The 26,007-nt window shown below is 46.7% G+C and overlaps 2 protein-coding genes across 2 annotated transcripts in view; both read left to right on the top strand.

Moving 5' to 3' along the window:
- LOC118217113 (ankyrin repeat and fibronectin type-III domain-containing protein 1-like) overlaps window positions 1–293 on the top strand; it is a 140,074-nt gene extending 139,781 nt beyond the window's left edge. Inside the window, exon 23 of the mRNA XM_035398922.1 lies at window positions 12–293. Coding sequence (XP_035254813.1) covers window positions 12–293 — 282 coding nt within the window. The remainder of the gene's footprint in view (window positions 1–11) is intronic.
- A 21,371-nt stretch (window positions 294–21,664) lies between these two features.
- On the top strand, window positions 21,665–24,327 carry LOC118216278 (noggin-2-like). The gene has a single exon (XM_035397365.1). The coding sequence runs from the start codon at window positions 23,034–23,036 to the stop codon at window positions 23,667–23,669; it is 636 nt and encodes a 211-aa protein (XP_035253256.1). The 5' UTR covers window positions 21,665–23,033; the 3' UTR covers window positions 23,670–24,327.
- The last annotated feature ends 1,680 nt before the right edge of the window (window positions 24,328–26,007 follow it).

Raw genomic sequence — 26,007 nt, 5'->3', positions numbered from 1 at the left:
CCCCCCCCCAGTTGCGGGTGACCCACCAGACCTCTGCCCGGGAGATGGTGCGCCTGGTGGTTCAGGAGATGAACGAGGTGTCCCAGAGGCTGCTGGGAAACCCTGAGTGCTTCGTGTACGGGAAGGAGCAGCTGGAGGCCTTCGGCCTGGTGCTGGTGCGGGACGACAGCGAGGAGTGGCTCCGGGACGACGCCCGGCCCCTGGACCTGCAGAGCCCCGGGGCGCGGGGCCGGCTGTGCGTCCGGGAGCGCCCCCCGCTGGGCCCGCGCTTCGGGCTCGCCACCACCGTCTGAGCGTCCCCCAGGGCCCCCCCTGGGCCCGCCCGCCCGCCCGCAGGCTCTTGCTCTCCGCTCCTCCGGATCGCTCCGCGTCGCCGGAGACGTTCGCTTGTTTGTCAGGAGGTCCGTGCCGTTGCCTTCTTGACGCATTCTGGTGTATTTCGGTTAAGAGTGACTGCAAGAAGGACAGGTGCCATTTCAGAGCAATACAGAATCACAGAAGCAAACAAAAAGCAGTCTGTATAAAGGATTTGTATATAACGCACCCCCCCACCCCCACTCGACCCTTAGGTCCTTAGGTCCTCCTCCTCCGGGGGCAGCGCACCGACGTTGGCGGTAGCGGAACCTTTGTGACTTTCCCCTCAGTGACGGGGGAAGGGTTTTGCTGTCGCACCGCCTCCAGATTACGCGGAGCGGGACCCAGGGACGACTGTGCGAATTTCGCCGGGACGCCGTCGAGTCGTAAAACAGACGGCGACACAGTCGGAGAGCAAGCGGAACAGATGCCGCGCGGCTCCTCTGGACCGCGTGTCTCGGTGTTCAGATTTACGGGCAGCTCGTGTTCGTCGAAGTGTGTGCGAAGACTGCGGCATGCCGCGTCGGGCTGCCTCCTGCCAGATCCTCCAAAAAAAAACAGCTACCCAGTTCAACCCAGGCGTAGCAGAGCGTCGGGGCCGTCAGGCTGAGTCAGCAGAGGGGACAACCGCTTTGAAACCGTAAAAAAACCGAAGTCAAAAGAGGGCTTGTTTTTGAGAATCCACCGACTCTTTACTCAGTATATCCTCAGAGAACGGTTGTGAAGGTTGTACTGTAATGACTTGAAGTCCTCAGGCCTGTCTTCAGAAGAGTTGGCAGGGTGAGGAGTGATATTTAAGAGACTGCGGGGGCGAAGGGTAACCCCAGCTGAGTGACATTTCACTGCTTTATGAGTCTGCTCCAAGCACATTGCAGCCTGCCGGGCTGATCAGCAGTGTCCCACGCTGTGGCCAAAGCAAACGATTCTCTGAGTTTCTTTCCGTTTTCAGTGTGTTCTCACTGGTGAGTCAGTGAAAGAGGCTGCATGAGGTGACGATTCACACGGCTTTTGTGGTGATGGTGATGAGCTAATCCAGGGCCACCCCTCTACCCAGAGCCTCTCTACCCAGGGCCCCTCTCTACCCAGAGCCTCTCTACCCAGGGGCCCCTCTCTATCCAGAGCCTCTCTACCCAGGGGCCCCTCTCTATCCAGAGCCTCTCTACCCAGGGGCCCCTCTCTATCCAGGGCCCCCTTTCCACCCAGGGGCCCCTCTCCACCCAGGGCCCCCTCTCTACCCACAGCCTCTCTACCCAGGGGCCCCTCTCTACCCAGTGGCTCATCTCTACCCAGAGCCTCTCTACCCAGGGGCCCCTCTCTACCCAGGGCCCCTCTCTACCCAGAGCCTCTCCACCCAGGGCCCCTCTCTACCCATAGCCTCTCTACCCAGGGCCCCTCTACCCAGGGCCCCTCTCTACCCAGGGCCCATCTCTACCCAGGGCCCATCTCTACCCAGGGCCTCTCTACCCAGGGCCCCTCTCTACCCAGGGCCCATCTCTACCCAGGGCCCATCTCTACCCAGGGCCCATCTCTACCCAGGGGCCCCTCTCTACCCAGGGCCCCTCTCCACCCAGAGCCTCTCTACCCAGGGCCCCCTCTACCCAGAGCCTCTCTCTACCCAGAGCCTCTCCCTACCCAGGGCCTCTCTCAACCCAGGGGCCCCTCTCTACCCAAGGGCCGCTCTCTACCCAGAGCCTCTCCACCCAGGGCCCATCTCTACCCAGGCCCCCTCTCTACCCAGGGCCCCTCTCTACCCAGAGCCTCTCTACCCAGAGCCTCTCCACCCAGGGCCCATCTCTACCCAGGCCCCCTCTCTACCCAGGGCCCCTCTCTACCCAGAGCCTCTCTACCCAGGGGCCCCTCTCTACCCAGGGCCCCCTCTCTACCCAGAGCCTCTCCACCCAGGGCCCCTCTCTACCCAGAGCCTCTCTACCCAGGGCCCATCTCTACCCAGGGCCCCTCTCTACCCAGGGCCCCTCTCTACCCAGGGCTCCTCTCTACCCAGGGCCCCTCTCTACCCAGAGCCTCTCTCTACCCAGAGCCTCTCTCTACCCAGAGCCTCTCTACCCAGGGCCCCTCTCTACCCAGGGCCCCTCTCTACCCAGGGCTCCTCTCTAGCCAGGGCCCCTCTCTACCCAGGGGCCCCTCTGTGCCCAGGGCCCCTCTCTACCCAGAGCCTCTCTACCCAGGGCCCCTCTCTACCCACAGCCTCTCTACCCAGGGCCTCTCTACCCAGGGCCCCTCTCTACCCAGGGCCCCTCTCAACCCAGGCCCCTCTCTACCCAGGGGCCCCTCTGTGCCCAGGGCCCCTCTGTGCCCAGGGCTCCTCTCTACCCAGGGCCCCTCTCAACCCAGGGGACAGATGTGAACAGATCGCAGTGCCATGTTTTTGAGTTTACTTGTACAGATACGATATCATGACGAAGTCTTAGGAACTGTAGCGTGTCTTTGTAATAGAAGTCTTTTTAGTTTTACTGTCGTGCTAGAGCTTATAAGTGTTCTTTTATTCCCGCCATGTGAAACAGTTTTTATTGTTTTATTTTTATTTTTTTCAACCTAAAAAAAGAACCACGCACACCAAAAAAGTGGTGGAAAACAAAGGGACTGGGGCGGGGGTGGGGGGTGTGACATCATCGGTCATAACTCATAACCGAGCGGTTTTTTTTACACAGCTGTCTCCATTGGCTGACACGAGAACGCACACCTGGGAGGACAGGTGAATAAGATGTCCGCAGGTACGCTTAAGCTTGGTTCTGTGTGACGGGTTTTTGTGTCACCCTCAGACCGCGTTGCCATGGGAAATGAAACTCCATGAAGCTGAACGAAGGAACTCACACTTGGAGGAGACGTCACGTCATTTTATTTCATTATTCTTTTTTTTTTTTTTATTGGACAATAAATGGCCATTCTAAAGGGATACAGTCGTTTTCTGTGATTTCTTTCGCGGGTGACTTCACACGGAGGAGGGGGTTACGGTTACTCGTTCGCACTGAACTCGAAAGGCTTGTTTTTCTCCCCTCTCTTTCCTTTGGGAACGTGCTGTGCTTGGAGGATGACTATCGGATGCGTCGGAAAGGTGGCCCTATTGCAGTTTTCCGGACTTGTCTTTGCGTATCCTGAGCTTGTGCGGGCTCCCTCCCCTGCGCGTTTAATAAAATAAAGCCAAAGAGGGATTAGTTGCCCGAGTTAAGCAGAACTGAACCTGATTAAGCCGTAAGGTTTGCGGGTTTGAACCCCTAAGACAGGGGCATGGCCGTTCTACCTTTAAGAGCAGCACTTAACGAGAGTGAAGCGGTTAAACATGCCCAAATGTGTAAACAGCGTGGAGAAAGCAAGCTGTTTGCACAAATTAGTCAGCGTAAGGGTGAGTGATGAGGGAAAGCAAAGTGTAATCTTAGCGAAGTAAACAGAACAGATGCACGAGGAGCCAAGATTTAATATCTGCATTCTTAGAACCTGCCCTTTGGTATGGCATGAATTGTACATGTCGGAAAAAACTGTCACTCAGTTGTGCAAGCTGTACAGTTTTTACAACCGACCTCAATGAGAATCTCCGCTTATCCGAAAGTCAGTTTTAATCACTGTGTTTTCCGTAAGCCGAAGTCGCGAGCGACCAAAGTCGCTCTGGTGAAGCGGACCGCAGAGACGGCACACCTGAGTTCACAGCCTGCCCCCTGGTGGCCAGCAGGGCGCACGACCTCCACTCAGTTTGCTTCGGGAAAACGCAGCAGAGCTGTCAATCATATTCATAAACAAATCAAACACACTGTTTTCCCCCCTAAACTCTGATAGAATAATTGAATTCCTTTGTCGGTGAAACTCAAGGTTCAGTGTTTGCAGCTATTAAGTTACTTGCTGATTCATCATTTACCCCTCCCCCCACCACCCCCTCCCCCCTGACATTCCCCCTCTCCCCCCCCCCCCATCTCATCTCGCGGTACGTCTCTCCATATGATCTTTTGTTGTGATATTTCCGTCTGTTTTCTTTACGGGTGAGCGGGCTGCTCGGGGTACATACCGCCGCGGACGGCGAGCCGAGCTCTTAAAGGGGCGGCGTCTGTTTTTCAGCGGGGATCCGATAAAACGCACGGGCCGCTTTAAGAGAATCCCCCCCCTAACCGCTTTGTGACAGTAATTTAAGAATCGCCCTGGAATTGTGACATGGCCTAATTTTAAACCGAAGACTCCGGGAAGACTCCGTGCTAATTTTAGGCCCCGGCGCGTCTCCAGATATTTTTAAAGAAAACGTTCCGGAAAGCGGTGATTCACGCTCGTTAAAGAAATCTGAAGGAGATAATTCTCTTCCGCACCTCGAGTCATCGCACATGTCAGCGGCCAGCTGCAGGGTCAGAAAGCTGGTTGCTTTTTTTATTTATTTAAAAAAGAGAAAGAGATATTTATTTCTCCAGAGAGGGGGCACCCCTGCACGAAGGCAAGAGTTCTGATTAAAATACAGATATATTACTTGAGCACAGGAACTGTGATCCCATCACCTGATCCACCTCTTTCCAGGAAGTGGCCCTTAGCCAAGCCCTCCGATCCACACGTTCCTGTTATGGTGGCTTTTTGTAAACTCCTGATAAGAGATATGATCCCGCTGGGGTTTGCATTCTAAGCCTGAGACCTGATCCCTGCAGAATCCCCCTCTGGGTGCCATCAAAGAGCAGGACCCAGTGTCCCACTGCACAGGCAGTGCTGGGTCCCTCTGTACAGGCAGTGCTGGGTCCCCTCTGCACAGGCTGTGCTGGGTCCCTCTGCACAGACAGCACAGGGTCCCCTCTGCATAGGCAGCGCTGGGTCCTTCTGCACAGGGTCCCCTCTGCACAGACAGTGCTGGGTCCCTCTGCCCTTGCTGTTAAAAGATTATTTTGGCATCAGTGGATATAAACCCATGCATAAGCACATATAAACACTGGATGTGCAGATATCCAAACAGGCAGCAGAATCTCGGTTTGCACTAACTCAACCTGCCTGCAAGTATCTGAAATGCATTTCACGATATATGGTGTAATTAATTCAAAAATGAATTTATTTTTGTATTATCATACAGGTAAGTAATACAATATTGATATACAGTTCATGGTTACACCTCCATTTGAAATTCATTGGAAAAAAGGTACCACAGGTAACATTTACTGTAAGTCATTTTATTATAAGTAATCAAATGCAATCCTGAGTTATGACCATAAATCAAGTATTTACACAAGATAACACATTAACACATTAGCTTAACACATTTCCCTGGGGTTATTTCCCTGGGGTTATTCCCCTGGGGTTATTTCCCTGGGGTTATTTCTCAGGGGTTATTTTCCTGGGGTTATTTCTCTGGGGCTATTTCCCTGGTGTTATTTCTCGGGTTATTTCACTGAGGTTATTTCTCTGGGGTTATTTCTCTGGGGTTATTTCCCCGGGGTTATATCCAAACACTTGGTGTATTTGCCCTGAGACGCTGGAGCCCGTTTCACGCTCCCAGCAGACGCCAGTGAAGAGGCGAGGTCGTGCTGGGCCAATGAGCGTTTCCCAGAAGCCCCGGGTTCCCCGTGATAATCCCCGTTTGGATGCAGCGCTGAGGTGGAAGAGGGAAGTCAACCTGCAGATGCTGCCCGTGTGGCCCAAGACCAAAGCTGGGGTTCATCAGGTAACAATCTGGGGTCAGTGGTCACGTAATTCTTTCCTGTGTGAGTGTGAGTGTGTGTGTGCGTGAGTGTGAGTGTGTGTGTGTGTGTGTGTGTGTGTGTGTGAGTGTGCGTGTGTGTGTGTGTGTGCGTGTGTGTGAGTGTGAGTGTGTGTGTGCGTGAGTGTGTGTGTGTGTGTGTGTGTGTGTGTGTGTGTGTGTGTGTGAGTGTGCGTGTGTGTGTGTGTGCGTGTGTGTGAGTGTGTGTGTGTGTGGGCGGGGGTATCTTGCCAGAAAAATGTGCTGCACTTCCACCGCATACCATTTTAATTGCTCGTACTCAATACCAAAAATATCATACACAAGACTACATATTGATTTACGGCAAGGAAAACAAACGCAAAGGAACGCCAGTTCATTAAGAAGCCGCTCGCTCTGCGGGACAGGAGAACCCGGGACTCTGCTGTGGAGGTGATCACCTGTTTCTGCCGATTCTGCATCACCCGGCCTTCCCCCCCTGTGGCCTGCGAACCTTTAAAGCACCCATAAAGCTCTCAGCAAGGGCTTTCTGCAGCTCTTATGAAGCTCTCCTTTCATTGTTCCCCTGAGGAGGGACCAGCTCCACTGGCGCCTCTGAGCTTTCTGTGAGTGCCAGTGAATTCATGGGGGGGGGGGGGGGGGGGGGGGGGGGCGCGGTAGAGGTCCCAGAAAGGAGCTGGGAGCGGGGACTCTGTGTGAGCCGGCATCTTTTGTGTGCGCCCGCGGGACGGGGAAGCCCTACCGCACTCCTAAAAGACACAGTGCAGAACCCTCATCCCACACCCCCCCCCCTCATCCTCCCCCCCCCCTTATACACCCCACCACCCCCGCACTATTTGGAGCCTGCGAAAGGTAAACACGCCACCTCTTCTCCCTGTCACTGAGCACGCTCGGTATTCAGAGAGTCATCCCAGGCAGCTGGTCACATGACCTCCCCAGCCAGGCCTCTGAGCAGAGGGGAATGGGAGGACTGGGGTCATGTGATGATTTGAACACATTTTCCCACAACTTCAATTATTATCGCTGCACAATTATTATAACAAGCACGAGTCAAGGACTGCACTGCTAAATGATGTGCATCGTTAATGCCGGACAATATTAACATAAAGAAATTCATATATGATCAGTTATGCTCCACATTTTAAGAATAAAACACAAATGTGTGATTACATGAGATTTATGAAAGGACTCGTCTTTGAAGTTTCTCGCGGTTATTTTAAGGTGCTTTCATGAGGGAAAAATATGAGAACTAGACCCCCCCTGATATTTCTGCTAGTGCTGGCAGGCTTTCAAAGGAGGCATTATCAAGCGTGCAATACTCTACCTACCGGCGGAAAAAAAGATGAGAAGGGAAAGAACTTTCCAGAAGTGTTGCGCACCTAAGCAAAACCTGAAACCAGGAGCCACGGAGGAGCCATATGCTAACTCTATTAGAACATTCTGACCCAGCCAACGAGCATAACTCCCTAAATTAATTACAAGTAAACTGGTTCTTGATTTCTTTTTTTTTTCCGGGGAGCGACTGTACTGATTCGTCCGATACGAATCAAAAAAATTCTGCTCGGTTTTCGATCGCTTGATTGAAACTCCAGATCGGTGTGAATCACAGCTCCCTGTAAAAGTATCTGTGTTCGCCCACACGTTTGGGTAAATCACTGCTCGGCCCTGGCCTGGACTCAGTCCGCTGTGTCAGCGGCACCGACACGATCCGGATCCCGGACTCACTCGCAAGTCTACATTACCAAAACAAATAATTTTCCGGTTACGTATGAGATTACATTGCATGAATTAGCTCTTAGAATCTGGACATACTGCGCTATAAAAATTCACTCATTTACTCATTTCTTTAGAAAAGGTGTTTTTGTTCTAACGTCCATAATACCGTGGTTGTTTTTTTCATTACCGAACCCATGCGCGGACGCTGTAGAATCGTGTATCGTTGTGAACAAGATGGCGGTTGATGGCTGAATAATGATTGGTCAGGTTAAGGGGACGCTGACGCTCAGAGCAGGGTTGAGATGGTGCTGGATTTAAGGGGTTCTCACTGGAGACTCTCAGGGACAAGGGGCAGGCCCCGCCCATTGTACGCGGCCGTGTCAATCTTCAGCGTTGCCATGGCAGCCTCCGAAGGCACGCTTTCATCGCGGCGCACTGGTGACAGGTCAGCTTCCCCAACCCTTCCACTCACACACAGTGTTCATCTGTATATCTAACAGACATGCACATGCACACACACACACACACACATACACACAGACCTCACTTCGCTGTGTTCATCTGTATATCTAACAGACATGTACATGCACACACACACACACACACACACAGCCCTCACTTCGCTGTGTTCATCTGAATATCTGACAGACATGTACCTGTAGACACACATACACACACAAGCCCACATACACACACACGCACTCACATGTATGCACACACACACACACGTACGCACACGCACACACACACAAACACACATGTATGCACACGCACAAGCACACATACATGTACGCACACACAAGCACACGCACATGTATGCACACAGACATGCACACACATAAGCACACACACACACATACACACACATGCATTGAATTACCACACACACACTCACAAATTCACACAGCTGTCGACTTGGTTGATCAAATTAGTGTTTGCCGCCAATTAACCTTAATTGGACGTTATAGTGTTACAGCGGTGTTTGTCCTGTAGTTTAAATATTTTCAGTGGTTCATGGCACGGTATATGTCGAGTGATGTCAAAATAATAGCGCTTTGCTAACGAATGAACGTGAACCCAGATTACAATCCTGAGATGCCCTGGAATTAAAATGCCTTCTAAAAACTGGGATTCCAGCCATGTTAGGGTCTGCAGGACCAGCAGTTTTGTGCGTCCGATGAGGACAGGGGTGAGCGTCAACGTGACCTCGCAGACGGGCGTGGCGTGGCGACAGCAGACCTGCAGACAGGGAAAGCAAGCGACCGGTTCCCACGGAGACGCCAGGCCGGGGGTGTCCTCTTAGCACCTGGGTGGGAGCGGACAAACCGGGCGAGAGTCTGGGACCTGCAGGAGCCAGAGAGACGGGAGGTCGCGCCACGTCCGGGACAGGGCGACGGGGGACGCCTCTGGGGCGCCGAACCGTCTTTCGGGTGCAACCGGATGTGGGGGTGGGGACCACCTGAAGGCCGATCTCTAGCTGACACTGCAAAAAAAATTTAAAAAAGCTTCTAAATACCAGCCCTCTCAGCTCTCCTTCATCTTGAAAGGCCTGAAACCAGCAGCCAAGGAACCTTGAATGATAATGAGAGCAGCAAGCTTCTAAGAAAGCGGTTTTTTAAATTTTGTTTACTCAGTCGTAAATAAGGGTAATCAAAATGGAATGTTACGCAGGGAAGTGGTTTTCCATTTGACTTGAATGCCAACTCGCATCTCCCCGCCACCCCCCCCCCCCCCCCCCCCCCCCCCCCCCATACACTCATTCTGAGTAATCACCGCCCTCTCTCACATCTAACCAGCACTCACAGGTGTCTGTACTAAGGGTCCTGCGGTGTGCGCGTTGCGTGCGTAGCACACATTAACCTTCACTATTGCTCACACAGTTAACTGGGAGAGGTGCTTGCAATGTTGTGCACCTGAACTATACACAACCCATGATAACTAACTCCCCACTGGTGGGAGAGGGTGTCAGAGAAGTTATTCCACACACACAGCCGTAGTGTGTTCGTGTTCCCCATACAGACATACACACACATCACATTCCTCTACCTCATACACACACACACATCACATTGCTCTACCTCATACACACACACACACACACACATCTCATTCATCTAGCTCATACACACATACACACACACACACACACACACACACACACACATCACATTCATCTACCTCATACACACATACATGCACATCGCATTCATCTATCTCATACACACATACACACACACATCACATCACATTCCTCTACCTCATGCACACACACACACACACACACACACATCAACATTCACTTATAAACTTTGATCATTCACTTAACCGATACCCTAAAAACACCTCGTCTTATTTTCCTCATTTGATTGCTTGTCTTCGGGTGCTATCTCTCCCCACTCCTTCACCTCGTTCCCAGCGCCCATTAAGGGGACCTTGGGCAGCCCTCCCAACCGTCCTGGCCCTGGAACTGAAGGGTATAAGAGATAATGGACAGGCAGCCAGCGAAAAAAATCTAGGATTTATGTTTTCTAACTAACAAGGTGTTTCAATAATTTGATAACTGCCATGGCAACCGGACGGGAAACCAATCATTGCAATATTGACAAATGCCTTTATGAACTCTCTGGCCCCTTCAGCTTACCCAGAATGCAATGACCTGCCTGGTTTTCAGCGCATCGCTCCCGTCCTGCTTTCCCTCCACTGGCTGTCAATGCTGTCTTTGACACCATCAACCGCTCTATTCTCTTTCACCCACCTCGAATCACTGGCTCTACCCTCTCCTGGTTCAAATTATGTCTCTCAAACTGACGCCAGTGCATTAGCATCAATTACAGCAGATCTGTTTCTCCTCCAATTCCCCAAGGTGTCCCCCAAGGTTCAGTGCTTGGCCCCCTCCTTTTCATCCTCTACATGCTTCCGTTTAGTCACATCATTTCCAGTGTACTGCCAATGACACCAGGTCCGCCATCACTGCTGCCATTCTGCCCTATCTCATAGAATTCAGATCCTGGAGGCAAACAAACCTTCTCAAACTGAACTGCGATAAATAATCTACCCTAATTTTGTACCCAAATTGACTTCTCTCTCAGCTTTGAGGGCTCAGCTTTTCCTGAACTGCCGCACATCCACAACTTTGACTTTTTATTCTTTTAACCGATCTCTCTTCTTTGAGTGGCACATCAGGTTTTTTCCATCTCAATAGTATTGCCTGCTTCTGGCCTTCCTTCTTCTGCTCTGCTGCTCTGCTGTTGAAGCACTCATTTAGGCCTTACAGACTCGATTACTGTTGCTGTATTCTCTTTGGCACATCCACCAAACCCCTAGCGAACGGCGATACATCCCGAACGCAGCTGCCCGTATGCTCACCCCACACCCACACCAGTTTACAGCTTAGTTTACAGGCATTTAGCAGGCGCTCTTAACCAGAGTGACTTACATTGTATCCAGTTATACAGCTGGATATATACTGGAGCAATGCAGGTTAAGTACCTTGCTCAAGGGTGCAACGGCAGTGTCCTACCGGGGAATCGAACCTGCGACCTTTAGGTTACAAGACGAACTCCTTACCCATTATACTACACTGCCGCCCACCAGAGCCTGCATCCTTCAGGGCAGGTCCTTCAAAACCCGCCCTGGCACCCAGACCGCCGAAGAATGCCATTACTGTTACTGTTACTGTTACCACACTGTTGCTCATCACCTACAAAGCCCCCCACATCCTGGCCCCCTCCGACATCGCACATCCCCCCTTCGTCCATACGCGCCCTCCTGCAAGCCCCTCAGATCAGACGCCAACGGCCTCGCCCCCCCCCCCCCCCCGCGCACGGCCCGAGCATCGTACCTGGGGCGACGAGGCCTTCGGGGTGACGGGGGGCTTCTCCATCACTGCCCCCCTTCCTCTGGAGCGCTCTTCCCCAAACATGTCAGAGGTCCAGGTCCACACCTGCTCCTTTTAATGTCTGGTTTTTATGTCTAACGTCTTGTTTTTATTGCTCTTTGTCTTTCAGTTCCCCTGTTTTTCTGCTTGATTCTCTTTGTGTTGTACCTTTTTTTGGAATTATTATTATTATTATTATTATTATTATTATCATCATTATTATAGGCAGCAAAACTTCAGTGTCCTCCAAAATTATTCACATCCTATAAAGGTAAGCATAGAGGGCTGTATAAAATAAACAATACGGGTAATGAGTTATATTCCATGCAACAAAAAAACGATAAGTTTTTTTATTTATTTCACATTTAGTCACAACCTTGTTTTGTAAAGTTTCCCTTCGCAAGGATGACACAACTTGTCACATTGTCTTCTGTCATGTTTTACGGTTTATGAGTCTGGTGAATATATTGGGGGGTGGGGGGGATTAACCAATCGGACATGCGGAATCTTTAAAGATGCTTCAGATCCTTTGGTTTGCACTTCTGGACTGTCCTCTTCAATTCATACCACAAATCCTGAATTGGATTTGAATATGCAGACTGAGATGGCCATTGCAAAACAGTACTTTTGTGGTCAGTTAACAATTTCCTGGTTGATTTTGAAGTATGCTTGGGATTCTTGTCTTGCGGAAAGATCGATTTGCAGCCAAGTTTGAGCTCCCTGGCGCAGAGAACCAAGTTTTTTTGGCAAGAAAGGCTTTGGTGCTGGCTGAATTTCATAAATCCGTTGACCTTAGCAAGAGCCCCAGGTCCAGTTGATGTAAAACAACCCCATAAAATCCACCACCATAGTTCATTCTTGGTATGGTGTTCTTTTCAATATAAGCTTCCTTCTTTTGACGCCAAAACCACAGCTGCTTTGCCTGGCCAAAAACTACGATTGTGGTCTCATCTGAAAATAACACCCAGTTCCAATCCAAGTTCAGCATTATACTGTTAGTAGAAAAGAATATAATGTTCAAACTGTAAATCATGCAGTGTATCTCATTATGGTATTATTTTATAGTCGTCTTTGTTCATCTTTATCAAGGCTATGAATAAGTTTGGCACTATATTTGCTGGTCAATTAGTCATGGTAGATGTGTCTTTAATGTGCATGATGTACGTATGTTATGTAGTGGCCATTTTTCAGCCGACTCAATCAATTGCTAAATTGACATTTATTCTGTACAAACAGATTTTTTAATTGCGTGCGGTAAACTGCTCATTTGTTTGATTCAGATGAGCTGTAGGTAGAGGCATGACTAAGTTTTGAATGGAATTGTTTTTTTCTCAGAAACTACTGAGTATTTCGACGAATCCGGTACATGAAATATGCCAAGGAGACTGTGCTTCTTCAGGGAACTGACCTGCCGAGCATTTCTGCATCACGGCTGCGGTATTTGATTTGTCTTCAGCTCCTGATTGGCCTGAATCGACATGTTCCAGTCTGTAATTCAGTCAGTCTGTATCTTGACAGGAGTTCAAGATTATAGGGCTCTATTCGTATGGCTGCTCATTAACAGTGAGACACATGCAGTATTAATCAAAGCACTAGCAATTATTCATTGCAGCTTCATAATAGCACATACTTGGGGCTAACACCAGCAAGAAGGGCCAATTAAATTACAAGATTCCCTTAAACAAAATGCTGAGGCCCTGCGGAAGACTTTCGCATTATGTCATCTAATGGCAAACTTCCAGGGCGAAGGGATCGTGGCAAATTCATGCGCTTTATTTACATTGTTCAGGTTCCCTTCCAAATAACGAATCGCGCGGCCAAAAGAGCGGTATCCAGGGCAACTGAAAACAGTCCTCGCGTTTATCGCTTTCCCCAAAACCGCGTAATCAGCGAGCCCCCTTCCCGTCGCCACGAGCGCCCACGAGTTTATGGCCTCGTTATCGTGATCGTCATGGTGCTCCGGGGATCCAAACGGACCGTGGCTTTAAGCCCATTAGAGACGGAGACCAGTTTTCCATCAAACGAGTGCGTTTCGCTGTTTGCATACATTTTCACCGAACTGTTACGAACCGAGCATGTGTTTTGGTTTATATCCAGCTGCTTTGAAATTCATTACTCAAATGAAATTAATAATTATTTGTGAATATATTGTGCCTGTGCCAAGATAGGGCGCAAATATAATATTTTGACAGTTTCAATCTAAAAATAGCTGTTACACCTACAGTGTTGTAAAGTGACTAATCTGATTAGAGACGTTTCACGGAACGTTAAGTCAAGGTAATAGGAGAACGGCTTATTACTAAAGACAAATGTACTTGTTCATTTACTCCAAAATGTAACACAATGTCATCTTTTTAATGATACTATCATTATGTACTACTACCATTACTATCATTATGTGTCCTGCATGAAAATGGCAATCTGTATAAATGATTATGCATTAGGTAATTATGAACCCTATGGAAGTGGGTCATAATTAGCTAATTCAAGCTCTGATACATAAAGACAATTACTGTTACCACTTTAAATGATTTCTGTGGATTTCTCAGCAAAATAACTGCTTAACTGCTTACAGTATGTAGCTGTAGATGATGCAAAGCATTCTGTTCAAAATTTGATGGTGGGTGAAATTTACAGTAAATATATTCTTGCTGTAAATCTCAATATGATAATAGGCCTATTTTACCACCAAAGTTTTCCAGCGAAAAAAGGTTATTCTAACGTTGCTATCCTTAAACAATTTGGGTTATTTTCAACATTGATCTTGCTTTCTATAGTTTTTGTCATTACATTGATCCATTAACCCCATACTTTCATGCCCCTTCTGCATTGTAGCTGACATTGAATTCATGCCATAATAATTTAAAAAAATGTCATTTCAATTGTTGAAATATTCTTATCCAACATGGCATAAATTTGACGCAGGAGCGCCCCAAAACGTCTGTTTCTACACTACTAGACTGATCCGTCATTTTCAAAATCACGTAGATAGCATATTCACCACAATGACACGCTTTAAGGCCAGTGCCACTGAATATAGAAAGTGTGCACAAGCAAAGGCGAAATGCTTAGACAGCTGTCCAAAATTAGCTTTTTTAAAACTTTTTTCCCCAAAAAATTCAGTTACTCTTCAAGAGGCTAATGTTAATCGGGTTAGTTTTTAGTAGTTAGTTCAGGAAGGACTACATCTGCTGGAAAAATGTTTTGGACTTGTCCCCAAATGTCAGCATTGCTCTTTGCTTATTGTTAACTGGGCTTGAAAATTCATTACACTCGTTGAGTCACAAATAGGCATCAAAGTGCAATAAATTGGCAGCTTTTACGTTTGCCGTAAGAATTTGAATGTAAGATGGTGGGACATCCCTATTGTGTCCAGAGCGCCTGATTGTCTTCCCCAGGCCTTGGGTTAACCCGCCTAGTTAAACAGATAAAATAAAATGTGCGCTCGAAGAAACATATCTCTAACTCTTCTGAGACATTTTTTGCAAGTGTAATGCACAGTTTTCTAAAAAGATTACGCTGTTGAATTCACAAGCAGCAGAAAAGACAAGGCTTGAGCTGCGAGAAATCGCTTTGTTTTGAAAAACCTCTTTCCGTGCGCCAGTGAACCTAATTAATTTCGCCCCAGCTCGATGTCCTCAGTTTTTCCTATGAAACAGAGACTATAAATGGGCACGCTTGCACGGCACGCACAACAAGAATACAAAATATACATAAATTTATATTTGGAAAGCTATAAAACTCTTGGGATGGGGTCCAGCATTCTTGTAGTATTTTGCTTTGGGAGACAGTCAGGCTCGGCAAAAACAATACAAAAGGCGCAGGACGCAGAGCTGGCGAAATCCAGCCCATAATACGGAGCGGAGAAAGGCTAGGTCTGTGACTAAGAGAACTTTATGCATGTTGGTACTGGTAATGGTAATCTCTAGGTTTGAGAGTGAGACTGATTGCATTCAAATTGTAAATCTATTTTCAGTTCCTCTACGATTGATACCCTGTGCTTCTCACCCAATGTGATTCTCTTTATTTGCCTCTTTAAAGAGCATGCAGGTCGTACTGAGGCAGCTTCTGCCTCTGAGGAGAATTCCCAAAGAGCGTGAGGGAGCGCGAGGCAGCCCAGGGGTCCCATTTCCAAAAAAATGTTCTTGGATTTAAATTTAAGCAAAGTCTTAGGATCATTCCCCAACATGTGCCTACATTTGATTTATGAAAATTTAAAAAAAAGATGAAAAAAAAAGATGTTTACAGTGGTTTATCTGTGTCTTACGCACATGTGATTTGTGACAAATGATGTCAGCATCGTACAGTCGGTAGGTGCACTGCCTGGCCCCTCTTGATCTGAATATTATATGGCACGGACAGCAGCGAGGTACCTTGCTTTAACTAGTAAAGTTGGCATTAGCCCGCGGGCACACTTTTGTCCATCATCCGTGTTGTTTACTTGTTGATGACTTGGTAACTTTGTGCTGGAGCCGGAAGAGGCTGTCCTCTCTTGTGCATATACATTGTCTATGCTCTGGGTGCAGCTCTTTAAACAATATGAGGTAATCAGTCCCAAAGTATTATCCAATCAGCTTGTGTTGATTGACCATTTTGAAAAGGCTCGTTATGAAATGAAAAAAGCCATTCAGAAATATGTTATTATGAAATCAAAATGAAATTAAATTGGGTTATGTTACCGTGGAAAGGACAGTCATGGGATGTTAATTAAACAATTAAGCATTTAGTCAATTATATATATATATTTATGTGAAAACCTTTTTACATAATAACGTATTTATTTATATAATTATTCATATTATTTTGGGACGTTCAGTCCTCCATAGTTTACTGCCTCAATTTCCATAAATAAATAAATAAATAAGTAAATAAATAAAAAGCAAATCTTCAAAAGCACTTGCTAACACATTGCAGATTTTTTGTTGCACTTCCAAAACCATCTGCTTTTGTTCAGCGCTCGGTTCATGGTGAGAAATATCAAACAGAAATTTGGTAGCCGGCGTATGTCCGCCTGCTCTTTGAAGGCTGGTGCAGTCACGCGTGACTCATGCTCCAGGGAAGTGAGTAAGTGGAGAGAGTGAAGGTTGCGGTGGAGAGGGCTGGTTGGGCAGGGGATCTGAAGGCCGGTATCCTCCCGCCTCACGCCCCGCAGCGTGAGCTCGTGGGCGAATCAGACAGTAGACCCCTTTCACTGAGTAGCAGGCCAGGTCCCGTAGGTGTCAATGTTCTTGCAGGTTCGAGGCGCGATTTTTGGATCAGGAATTTATAATGACACAACTGGCTTTACACCCCCAACTGTCCGCCCCCCTCCCCTGACATATGTGAGATTGCTAACAGCTAGTTAGCTGCTAATACCATGTTAAATAGGTACAATACTGTTTTCAAAAATACTGCCCTTAGCAGGTACAGTACCATGTGTACAATACTGTCCTAAGTACATATGATATCATATAAACCATTTTGAATGACTGAAATGAGTCTTGTTTGAATTATGTGTGTCTCCATTACCCACAGGGATTAATAAATCACCCTCTAACGCATCTGTACAAATCCTTATGCCTTCATGTTCAAAGAAACAAGAACCATCTCTGGTTGGCTACCGGTTTCTACTGAATTATTTATATATACAATATATTTATATATTCCTTATGTATGTATGCCTTCACCATATGTTTGCCAGCAACCCCTTCACCATCCTTTTTAGCCAATCAAGCTACTTGTACTGACTCGCATAGTAGAAAATCATTTTTGAACTGAGAAAAACAAGAAAAAGGGTTTCTTGGTCTACGAACAGTCCAGAAATCGGCAAGGTTAGTTGAATACTTTGTGTACTTCCAATAAATGATGTGCATCACCAAACATTTTCTCTTAAATTTCTGCCTAAATTCCGAATGCCTTTTTTCAGAAAGTCTGGAATTCTTTTAAGGTTTTGGATACGTATAAGTCTTATGATTATGATTATGAAGTATGATTTAAAGGTCTCTGCACGGCATTATATTTATTTCACAGATAAATAGTGAAAGGACCATCAGCGAATGAATATCTGCGTTATAAACGTCAACACTCCTTAAAAAAATGCATGTGAAATAAATCATCATTGGAATTTCTCTTTTTTTTCCATCAGTAGATTTGTGAGCTGACGGGGGAGAAAGACTCAAATGAAGGCCAGCGGTGGCTGTGTCTCCCAGAAGGCTGTGTGCCGTGAGCAGCCTTGTCCTCCTTCCAGATCGGCTTTTAAAAGAAGCCGATCGTCCATTCTCATACTTTCTAAATCAGAATCGAGTTCTGTCGCGGTGCCGTATGAAAATCCCAACGAAAGGTCCGGAGCCCTTTTTTGTTGATTTGAGGCAAGTCGTTTTTATAAAGGGGGGGGGCAAAAAAAAAGGGGGGGGGATGGGGCACAATAGCATAGTGTGTTGGGAAGTAAATCTTTGAATGAGAAAAAAGCTCGATTCCTGAATCATGTTTCAGACAGAATTAATTTCTGTCCTTAGAAGAAAAAAAAATCCTTTTTTACATGCCCGGTGAAGTTTTTGTTTTGGAAGTTTCATTCCCTGTTCTCCTCCCCTCCATCTCGGTGTTCTCATGCCCCACCCCCCCCCCCACCCCCCCAAATTCATCCCAGCTCCCTTGGTCGCAACAGACAGACAGTCTGGCTCTAGCTGTCCTTGACTTCCTCTACCCTTTAAAAAAGCTCCCCGCACCTTGAGAAGCACGCTGTTGTGTGGAGCAACGCTCAGCTTGCACCCGTGGGGAATGGGGGTGGGGGTGGGGGGTTGGGGTTGCGGGGGGATGCATTCTGTAGCCGGCCTCCCCCCCCCCCCCCCACGGTGACCCCTCGGCATGCTCCCCATTGAGGTCTAAGGGAGTGTGAAAGATTGCTGTGCAGCCAGGGCGCTAAGTCCATTTGTAGTACAAGGCCAATTTTTCGCGGACACCCCTCCCCTCTCTGCGCCAGAACTTATTAAACCAAGAAGGTTCCAGCACGTTATTTAATTAGGCCCCCCGTTCCATCCCACCCCCCCCCCCCCCCAGACCGTACTTCCCACGCACATTACTGGATGGTTGTCGCAGTTTGCTGTGAAACCCCCTCGGCTGTTCTGGGATCAGCCAGTGACTCTCTCTTAAACTAACGTGAGAGCATGCACTGTGCATCATGTGTGCAAAACACATCAGTGAAACACCACTTTAGTGTAAATTAAAAGCTGTTCTTTGTGAGCATATCAAAACTCACTTCAGCTCTTAAGTAGCAGAGTTTAAAACGTATTATTATTATTATTATTATATTATTATTATTATTATTATTATTATTAATAATAATAATAATAATAATAATAATAATAATAATAATAATAACAATAAAACAAGTTTTTACTTTTAATCAATTCACTCCTTATTCTGCCTTGCTCTTCCAGTGTCAGTTCGTACATGTCCAGCTCACCCCCGCCCCCCCCCCATGGAGGTTGCCCCGATTAGCTGTTCTTCATGTCAGGCTGGAGGCACGGTGGCTGGGGGTCGGGCTGGGGGTCGAGCTGGACTCTCTCTTTAGGACCCCCACAGTTGGAGGCAGGTTCCCAGTTCCCACAGAGAGAGAGAGAGAGAGAGAGAGAGAGAGAGAGAGGGGGGGAGGGAGAGAGGGACAGAGTGGGAGAAAGAGAGGGAGAGAGACATTGAGTGGGAGAAAGAGAGGGAGAGAGAGACACAGAGAGGAAGAGAGAGTGAGAGACAGATAGAGAGAAAGAAGAAGAGAGAGAGAGGGAGTATTTGTAAATATGAATAAAACAGCCACACTCGAGCCTGTGTGTGTTGCACTGTGGGACACTCCCCACAGAGTGCTATGGTTAGAACAGCAGGCCCCACACGGTAAACGCCCAACACCTCGACCCTGGCCTGTGATTAATGAGACCTGGCCGCACACCCCCGCCACACCGCTGCTGAACTCCAGACCTCCCCTTCAGCAGTAAGGCAGCCCCCACCACAGCCCTGTGTCAGGAGGAGAACACACCTTTCCTCTACAGTTTCGTCTTCTCTTTCTCTCAGCTTAGTGCTTTATGGTCTCTTTTTTCCCCTCCCTTTTCCATTCAAACGCTGTGATTGGTTGACTTGAACTGTCACTCAATCTCCAGCCTTACTCCGGTAGGCAGGAAACTTCTGTGCGCAACGCAGTGCAAATTGAGAGGAGGTTTAACGGTGGAGAGAACCGCGAAAAATCAGCACCTGTTCTCCGGAAGTCAACCGTAACGATAAGGATACGTCCGACAGACACACCGAACCCTGATAGTCTGAAAGGAACCCCCACAATCGCGGGCAATATCTGTGAACCTGCAGTAAAAAAGCAGGGGTGGCCCCTGGGGTAACAACACTCTCTGTAGTCATTTAGGGCCACAACCATCCAGGGGCCACACAAGTCGAGTTTTCTCTTTCCTTTTTTTTGTTGTTTTTTTTTTTGTTTTTTTGGAGCACTTTGGGGCCACAATAACATTCCTAGAGCCAGCTCTGACGCAAAGACAGAAGCAACGCTGGACAGGTCCAGAAAGGGCCGTTCGGTGCCTGTGCCTGGAAATCCCTATTATCGGTCGTCACAAATTTAAAGTGCTCTGAAGGGGTGCAATCTCGCCTGGCTTCCCTCGTGGTCTCTGGTTCCTCCTGACTGATCTAATGAGCGTCAGATATAAGTGCTTACGTGGAGAAGTCATGTGGGCTATGTACATTTGTACCTGTGTTTTCAGAACACCACTTAAATGTTTACCTGCAATATAAATGAACGACCGTCGAATACCTGCAGCCCCCAGTTAACCTGTAGCTGGAAAACAATAAATCAGTCACATTCAATGCTTTTAAATGGTAGACCTAATGCCCATTGCTCACATATAATTGCCTCAAGTTCAAACCAGTAGGCCCAGTTTAAAGATCTCTTTGTATTATTCAGATCATAGGAGGATGGCTAAAAGAAGTTAGCAAAAAGTGCAAATACGTGCTAAGCTACTGAATTTCTACCGTAAACTCCTAGTCGGATCCAGTGGTTGAGCTGCACTGTCCCCGGTATGTAATGCGGCAAAATTCAACTCATAGGTTTCCCTCACGCTGGAATAATGCCCTCTAGTGGAGTTGTAAGACACGCCCGTACAAACAAGTCCTACAACCTGCTGTGGCTATATAACAAGATTCCGTTAACAGGAGTCACCGTGCTCGTCAGGTCCAGGGCTGATGGCAAGCGCGTGCCCAGAGAGCATGCTCGCACACCCGGCTGCAGAACTATATCAACACAGCCGGAATTTGTTCAGTTATTTCCGTCTGTGTCAAGATGCACATGGATGGAACCAATATGTTATTTCTTTTTTTTATAAGAGAACAAAATGTTAACATTTTGTGGAATTAGGCGTTTATACTTGACCACGAGTATAGCTAACCTTACAAAACAAATGGCCCCATCAACACTTCATACGTATGAGGATTATTAAGTTGACCACTTTGGCAGTTGGCAACAGACTGCTGGTGAGAGATGGAAGCGATGACTGGTTCCTAAGAAGAAAAATACATTCATAATTCGTCATAATTTTGGCGTGCGTGAGAGAGTCATGTTGAGCTGTCAAATATTTTTTGCGTTATTAAATACATTTAAATTGATCCAACATGCTACGTCTCATACTATCATTGACATTAAGATTAGTCGACATACAATATGAAAATATAATTCTGTTCCGAGGTCCACCAACCACACCGGTCGCATGGCTTCTCATCTGCGAGAAAATCAAAATTTCGCAAACTGCCAGATGTTAATCGTGTTAAGTCCTCCTTTGTGGTAAGAAATGTATAAAATAAAAAGCTAATCAATGTTTGGTGGAAGTAACATATAGCCTATATGAACGTTAGTCTGCAGTGAGTTCTGGGCTTTGCATGGTGGTCGAAATTATGCCAAGCAGGCTATTGGTCATTGAGGAGTGAGAACACACCTACATGTTTCCCTTCGCGGGCTATTTGGTGACTTTAGGACCCGGTGGAATAAAAGTGAGTGGATGATATTTTTCTCTTTGCGGAGAGGAGGGGGAGAGGGTGCTGTCAATCTTCGAAAAACTGACAGAAGTGGGCAGGACGCGCCGACACTTTGTATCACAGGAGGGGGATATTTAACTTGGGATAACGCTCTGCTTACAACAGACACGCACTCTCCCATACGGTGTGCCCAAGCAGAAACCGGACAAAGCCAAATACACAGACGTCCTAATAACAGGAGCTAGTGTGCGCTATCGGGGATAAAGCTCCCTCGGGGATTGTCACAGATACTCACCGGTTTAGAGATTCCGCCACTGGCTGTGCCGTTTCACTCTGCACTGGTGTTACGGCGCGCGGTCTCTTAAAACAGATAAGGATGGAATCGATGTAAAACAAGGACCGAATGGACAACAAACTTCCCGAATGAAGCCAATAATATATCACCCTCCGCCTAAAATGGAGAGTTTGTGCAGGGGTTCATAAAACCTGTGGATGACAACCTTTCCATCTGAAACTGGTTTCTTCGCTTTTTAACTTCTCCCCTGTCTATACGTGGAATTTACTTTTATTTGGAAAGAAAAAATAGATAACCGTTCTGCTCTGGACAGACTTGTAGGCTACGTTGTGGCTGATATCTGAATTTGCGATCCGAAGTTGGACAGACCATTCATTAAATAATGTTTGACACCGGTAAGAAAGCACTTTCCTTTCTATGACTGCGACAGCACTGAATGATAAACGACACATTAGCCTCCATAAAAAGCAGTTATAGAACATTTCAACTGGGCCTCTAAGGAGTGGAATACTAAAATCGTTTTTTTTTTGTTTGTTTTTTTAGTTGAAAGTTGGATGTTTATGTCGGGTGTGGACCTAGCTACTAAATGCGAACTGTAATCACTCACTGAAAGTGTGCACGAATACAATACGAGTTTCGTCCCCTCTGACTGAGTTTTTCAACTCTTCTATAGAGATTGTTTTTTGATTCTCCTCTCGAACTCTCTTTGGATGTATTTTGTCCTGGGAAAACACGAGCCATAGAACAGTTCACTCCTAGCAACACTCCCAGCGCCAGCCCTGTCATCGAGTCTAGACAATTTGTCGTGGCATCGAGTCCCTCTGTAACCATGGCGACCATCAGAAACTCTCTGTGAATTTTGGAGAAAAAGAAAAAAAAGAGTGAGGGAGAAGGAAAGGGTGAAGGGAGTAGAGGCTTTGCGTTTTGTTCGAAGAGTAATTATTCCGCAATGAAGACAAATCATCTATGTGAGAAGCATGCGATAGTGTGGAAAGAGTAGGGAGAGATTTGGAGGTCTGGTGGAACTCCTTTCATTCAAGTCCGGAGCAGTCTATTAAAAGTCTGGCTTTAACATTTATGAAACCCCAGACTCTTAAATTTGAAGTGCTCCGCCGCGGTGAATAATAACAAAATCTAAGAAGATAAATATGGGGGTTTCACAGGCGTTGCTTGTGTATGTGTTCGTGTCCATACATCTAGGCGCCTCACAACATTTTCTTCGCCTGCGTCCGTCACCCAGCGACCATCTCCCTGTTCCCGATCTTAAGGAGGATCCAGACCCGGACTTTGATCCCCGCGAACCGGACCTGGCCGAGAGGACTCTGAGGAAAAAACTCGGCAGCAACTTTGATCCCAATTTCATGTCAGTTGGCTCCCCTGTGTCGGTGAACCTGTCGGTCCAAGACACGCAGTCGAGACAGCCAGGACCGATGCCCAACGAAATAAAAAAGCTGGACCTTTCCGAAACACCTTACGGGAGACGGGTGAAAGTTGGCAAAAAGGCTCGTCGGAAATTTTTGCAGTGGTTGTGGACGTACACGCACTGTCCGGTGGTATACACCTGGAAGGACCTGGGGTCGAGGTTTTGGCCACGCTATATCAAGGAAGGCAACTGCTTCAATGAACGCTCTTGTTCATTCCCAGAAGGGATGTTTTGCAAACCCGTGAAGTCTATCACCAAGACTTTCCTCCGGTGGTACTGCCAAGGATTTTTAAAACAGAAATATTGTACGTGGATACCGGTCCAATACCCAATCATATCGGAATGCAAGTGCTCTTGTTGAGTTTCTGTGGAAAGGCGATTGGGGATGGACTATAACACGGTTTCTATTGCACTGTGAACTTTCAGAACAGAGATGTGGGCTGTCGTGTTATTTCGGAGGGCACCATACGAATCTATTTTTATATATAGTATTTTAATTGAAATATCAACATTGTACATATTTAAGATAAAAATGCAGCTATTTTTTTTCTATGAACAGGACCATATTATTTCAGCCCCCTCGAAAACGTTTCTTTGGGGGGAACGTAAGCACTTCAAAAGGAAGAGCTTTTATTTTTATGAAAAATTGAAGATGGAATGCAACTTCTCCAAGAAGTTTTACTTTTCATCCGAATATTAATGCTGACTGATCATTTGATGCAAAATGCTGCCTAGGTTTTTGTATAATTGTATTAATATTAATTAAATTGAAAAGTTGAGGATAAAAATATATATATATATGGGCGTGAACTCAGCTTTTGGAATACATATAGTTTAGTAGAACGGTTACAAATTTGTACAATTTATTTATTACCTTAACGATTGTGAGTATAGAACAAGAAAATATAGAAGAGTATACAAGTAATTATGCGAGATGTTTACTTGAATATTTCTAAAATAAAAGAACATATCACTGTAAATAATGGTTATGCGTCTAGCAATAAAATCTATCTATTAAAGGTATGCCTGTCAAACTAGTTGCTTTAAAGACCACTTGATGTGCGCAGCGAAGCTACTTGCGAGCAATAAAGTAGCTAGTGTTGCTCACTGAAGGTAAGTGTTGGGTTAAATGGCTCTACTGCAGCGAGGCATGTTAAAGACAAACGAAGTGAAGTTTGGCGAGTTTGATTTGTCGTGTTGTGTTATATGCATGGCAGCAGGTCTGCCGGGGGATCTATACGAACACCGTGTTCTTAGGGAAGACTAATTCATTGTGGTAGAACCAGCAGGACACAATGCGCGGCATGCCCATATATGCGTAACCACACAGTCAGCGATCTAGCAGTGTTTTCATAACAGTAAATTATGGCTCGGTAAATTTAAGTAGTGTAGCCTGAAAGTCTGGGATTTGTTCCTCCCCACGCGTCGTCAGAACTGCTAAACCGCAAACGGCAATTCCATGTGCTACCGCTGCAGAATGCGAATAAACCATACAGACAGTAAACAGGTGCTTCATAAGTGCATAAACCAACTTGGTTTTAATCGTCCCCACGTTATTAAAGGAGGGGACGATTATATAAATATATGTAAAGAAAAACTGGAAAGGTATCCATTTTAAACGAAAAATTGTGTTCTTTAGTAGAAACGGATGGAATGTGGGATATATATGTGCTATCCTTATTTTGTCCTTAAAATAAGTTCGTCTTTGTTACTGTTTTTTTTTTCTTGTTTGTTTGTTTTTAAATCTATAAAACCCAAAAAACTCATCGCGATAAATTGATATATACAGAGGCCTAAACCCAGACTGTGCATGAGGTTTTTGTCTTTGGCGTCTGCGATTAGCAGTGTCATTTGCTGCGTGGTTTTTATTACATAAATACTGGAAGGTATTTTTTATGGAAAGAGGCGGCAGAGTGCCAGCGGAGAGGGGAGTGCTTTCCCGAGAGTCTGCGTTGCCTGAGGTCTCGGGGTTTTTTGGAAGCTCCGCGCTGACTCCCAGGCGCCGTCGAGCTGCCCCCTCTCGACTGAGCAGAATGGAGCTCTTGGGGAAACAGAGTAACCCTTTCGAGTTCAGCCTGGCGTATAAAACCGCGAGCAGCGTGTGAATATCAACACGCCGTCGGAGCGGCCAGGCACCGAAGAGCAAGTCAGCGGATATGGTTGGAACTTCGGGCGTTTTTTAAAGCGCACTAACCGCACTGTCGCGCGGTATCTCCTGGAACACTGGGACAACTATTGGGATTTTTTTACGAGCCCCGAGGCGTCATGCCTTTAGAAAGTATGTTCCACACGCCTCAGTATACAGTAGTAGTGCATGGAAGGTCCCGCTCTGTGTGATAAAAACGGGCATTTTACGCCACAGTAAGGTCATCTTATACAATTAACTTAATTTGTATTACGACAGAGCTAATTAGAGCTAATTAAATGATTAATTAAAGTAAAAAAATATACTCCCTCCCTTCCGCTGGTGTATCTAATCAGAATTTCATCATTTTCAGGGACGCTTTCAGTAGTTTGTAGAATTATGTAACTTCCATCTGACGAGTAAATCAAGGCGTGTGGATTTTTAAAGCCACTTATTAAAACCGGGAAAAAAACTAGTGCTTTACGTTACCGAGGTTTTCTTCAGCTACGGATGATACAAATAGCCTGTAAGGGAATGACAGCAGGTGATACGACATTAGGCACTATATTGAGCA

Source organism: Anguilla anguilla, chromosome 17, assembly GCF_013347855.1.
Source record: "Anguilla anguilla isolate fAngAng1 chromosome 17, fAngAng1.pri, whole genome shotgun sequence".
Classification (NCBI taxonomy): domain Eukaryota; kingdom Metazoa; phylum Chordata; class Actinopteri; order Anguilliformes; family Anguillidae; genus Anguilla; species Anguilla anguilla.
Note: the sequence above shows the minus strand (reverse complement) of the source record. Positions and strands in the feature narration are given on the sequence as shown.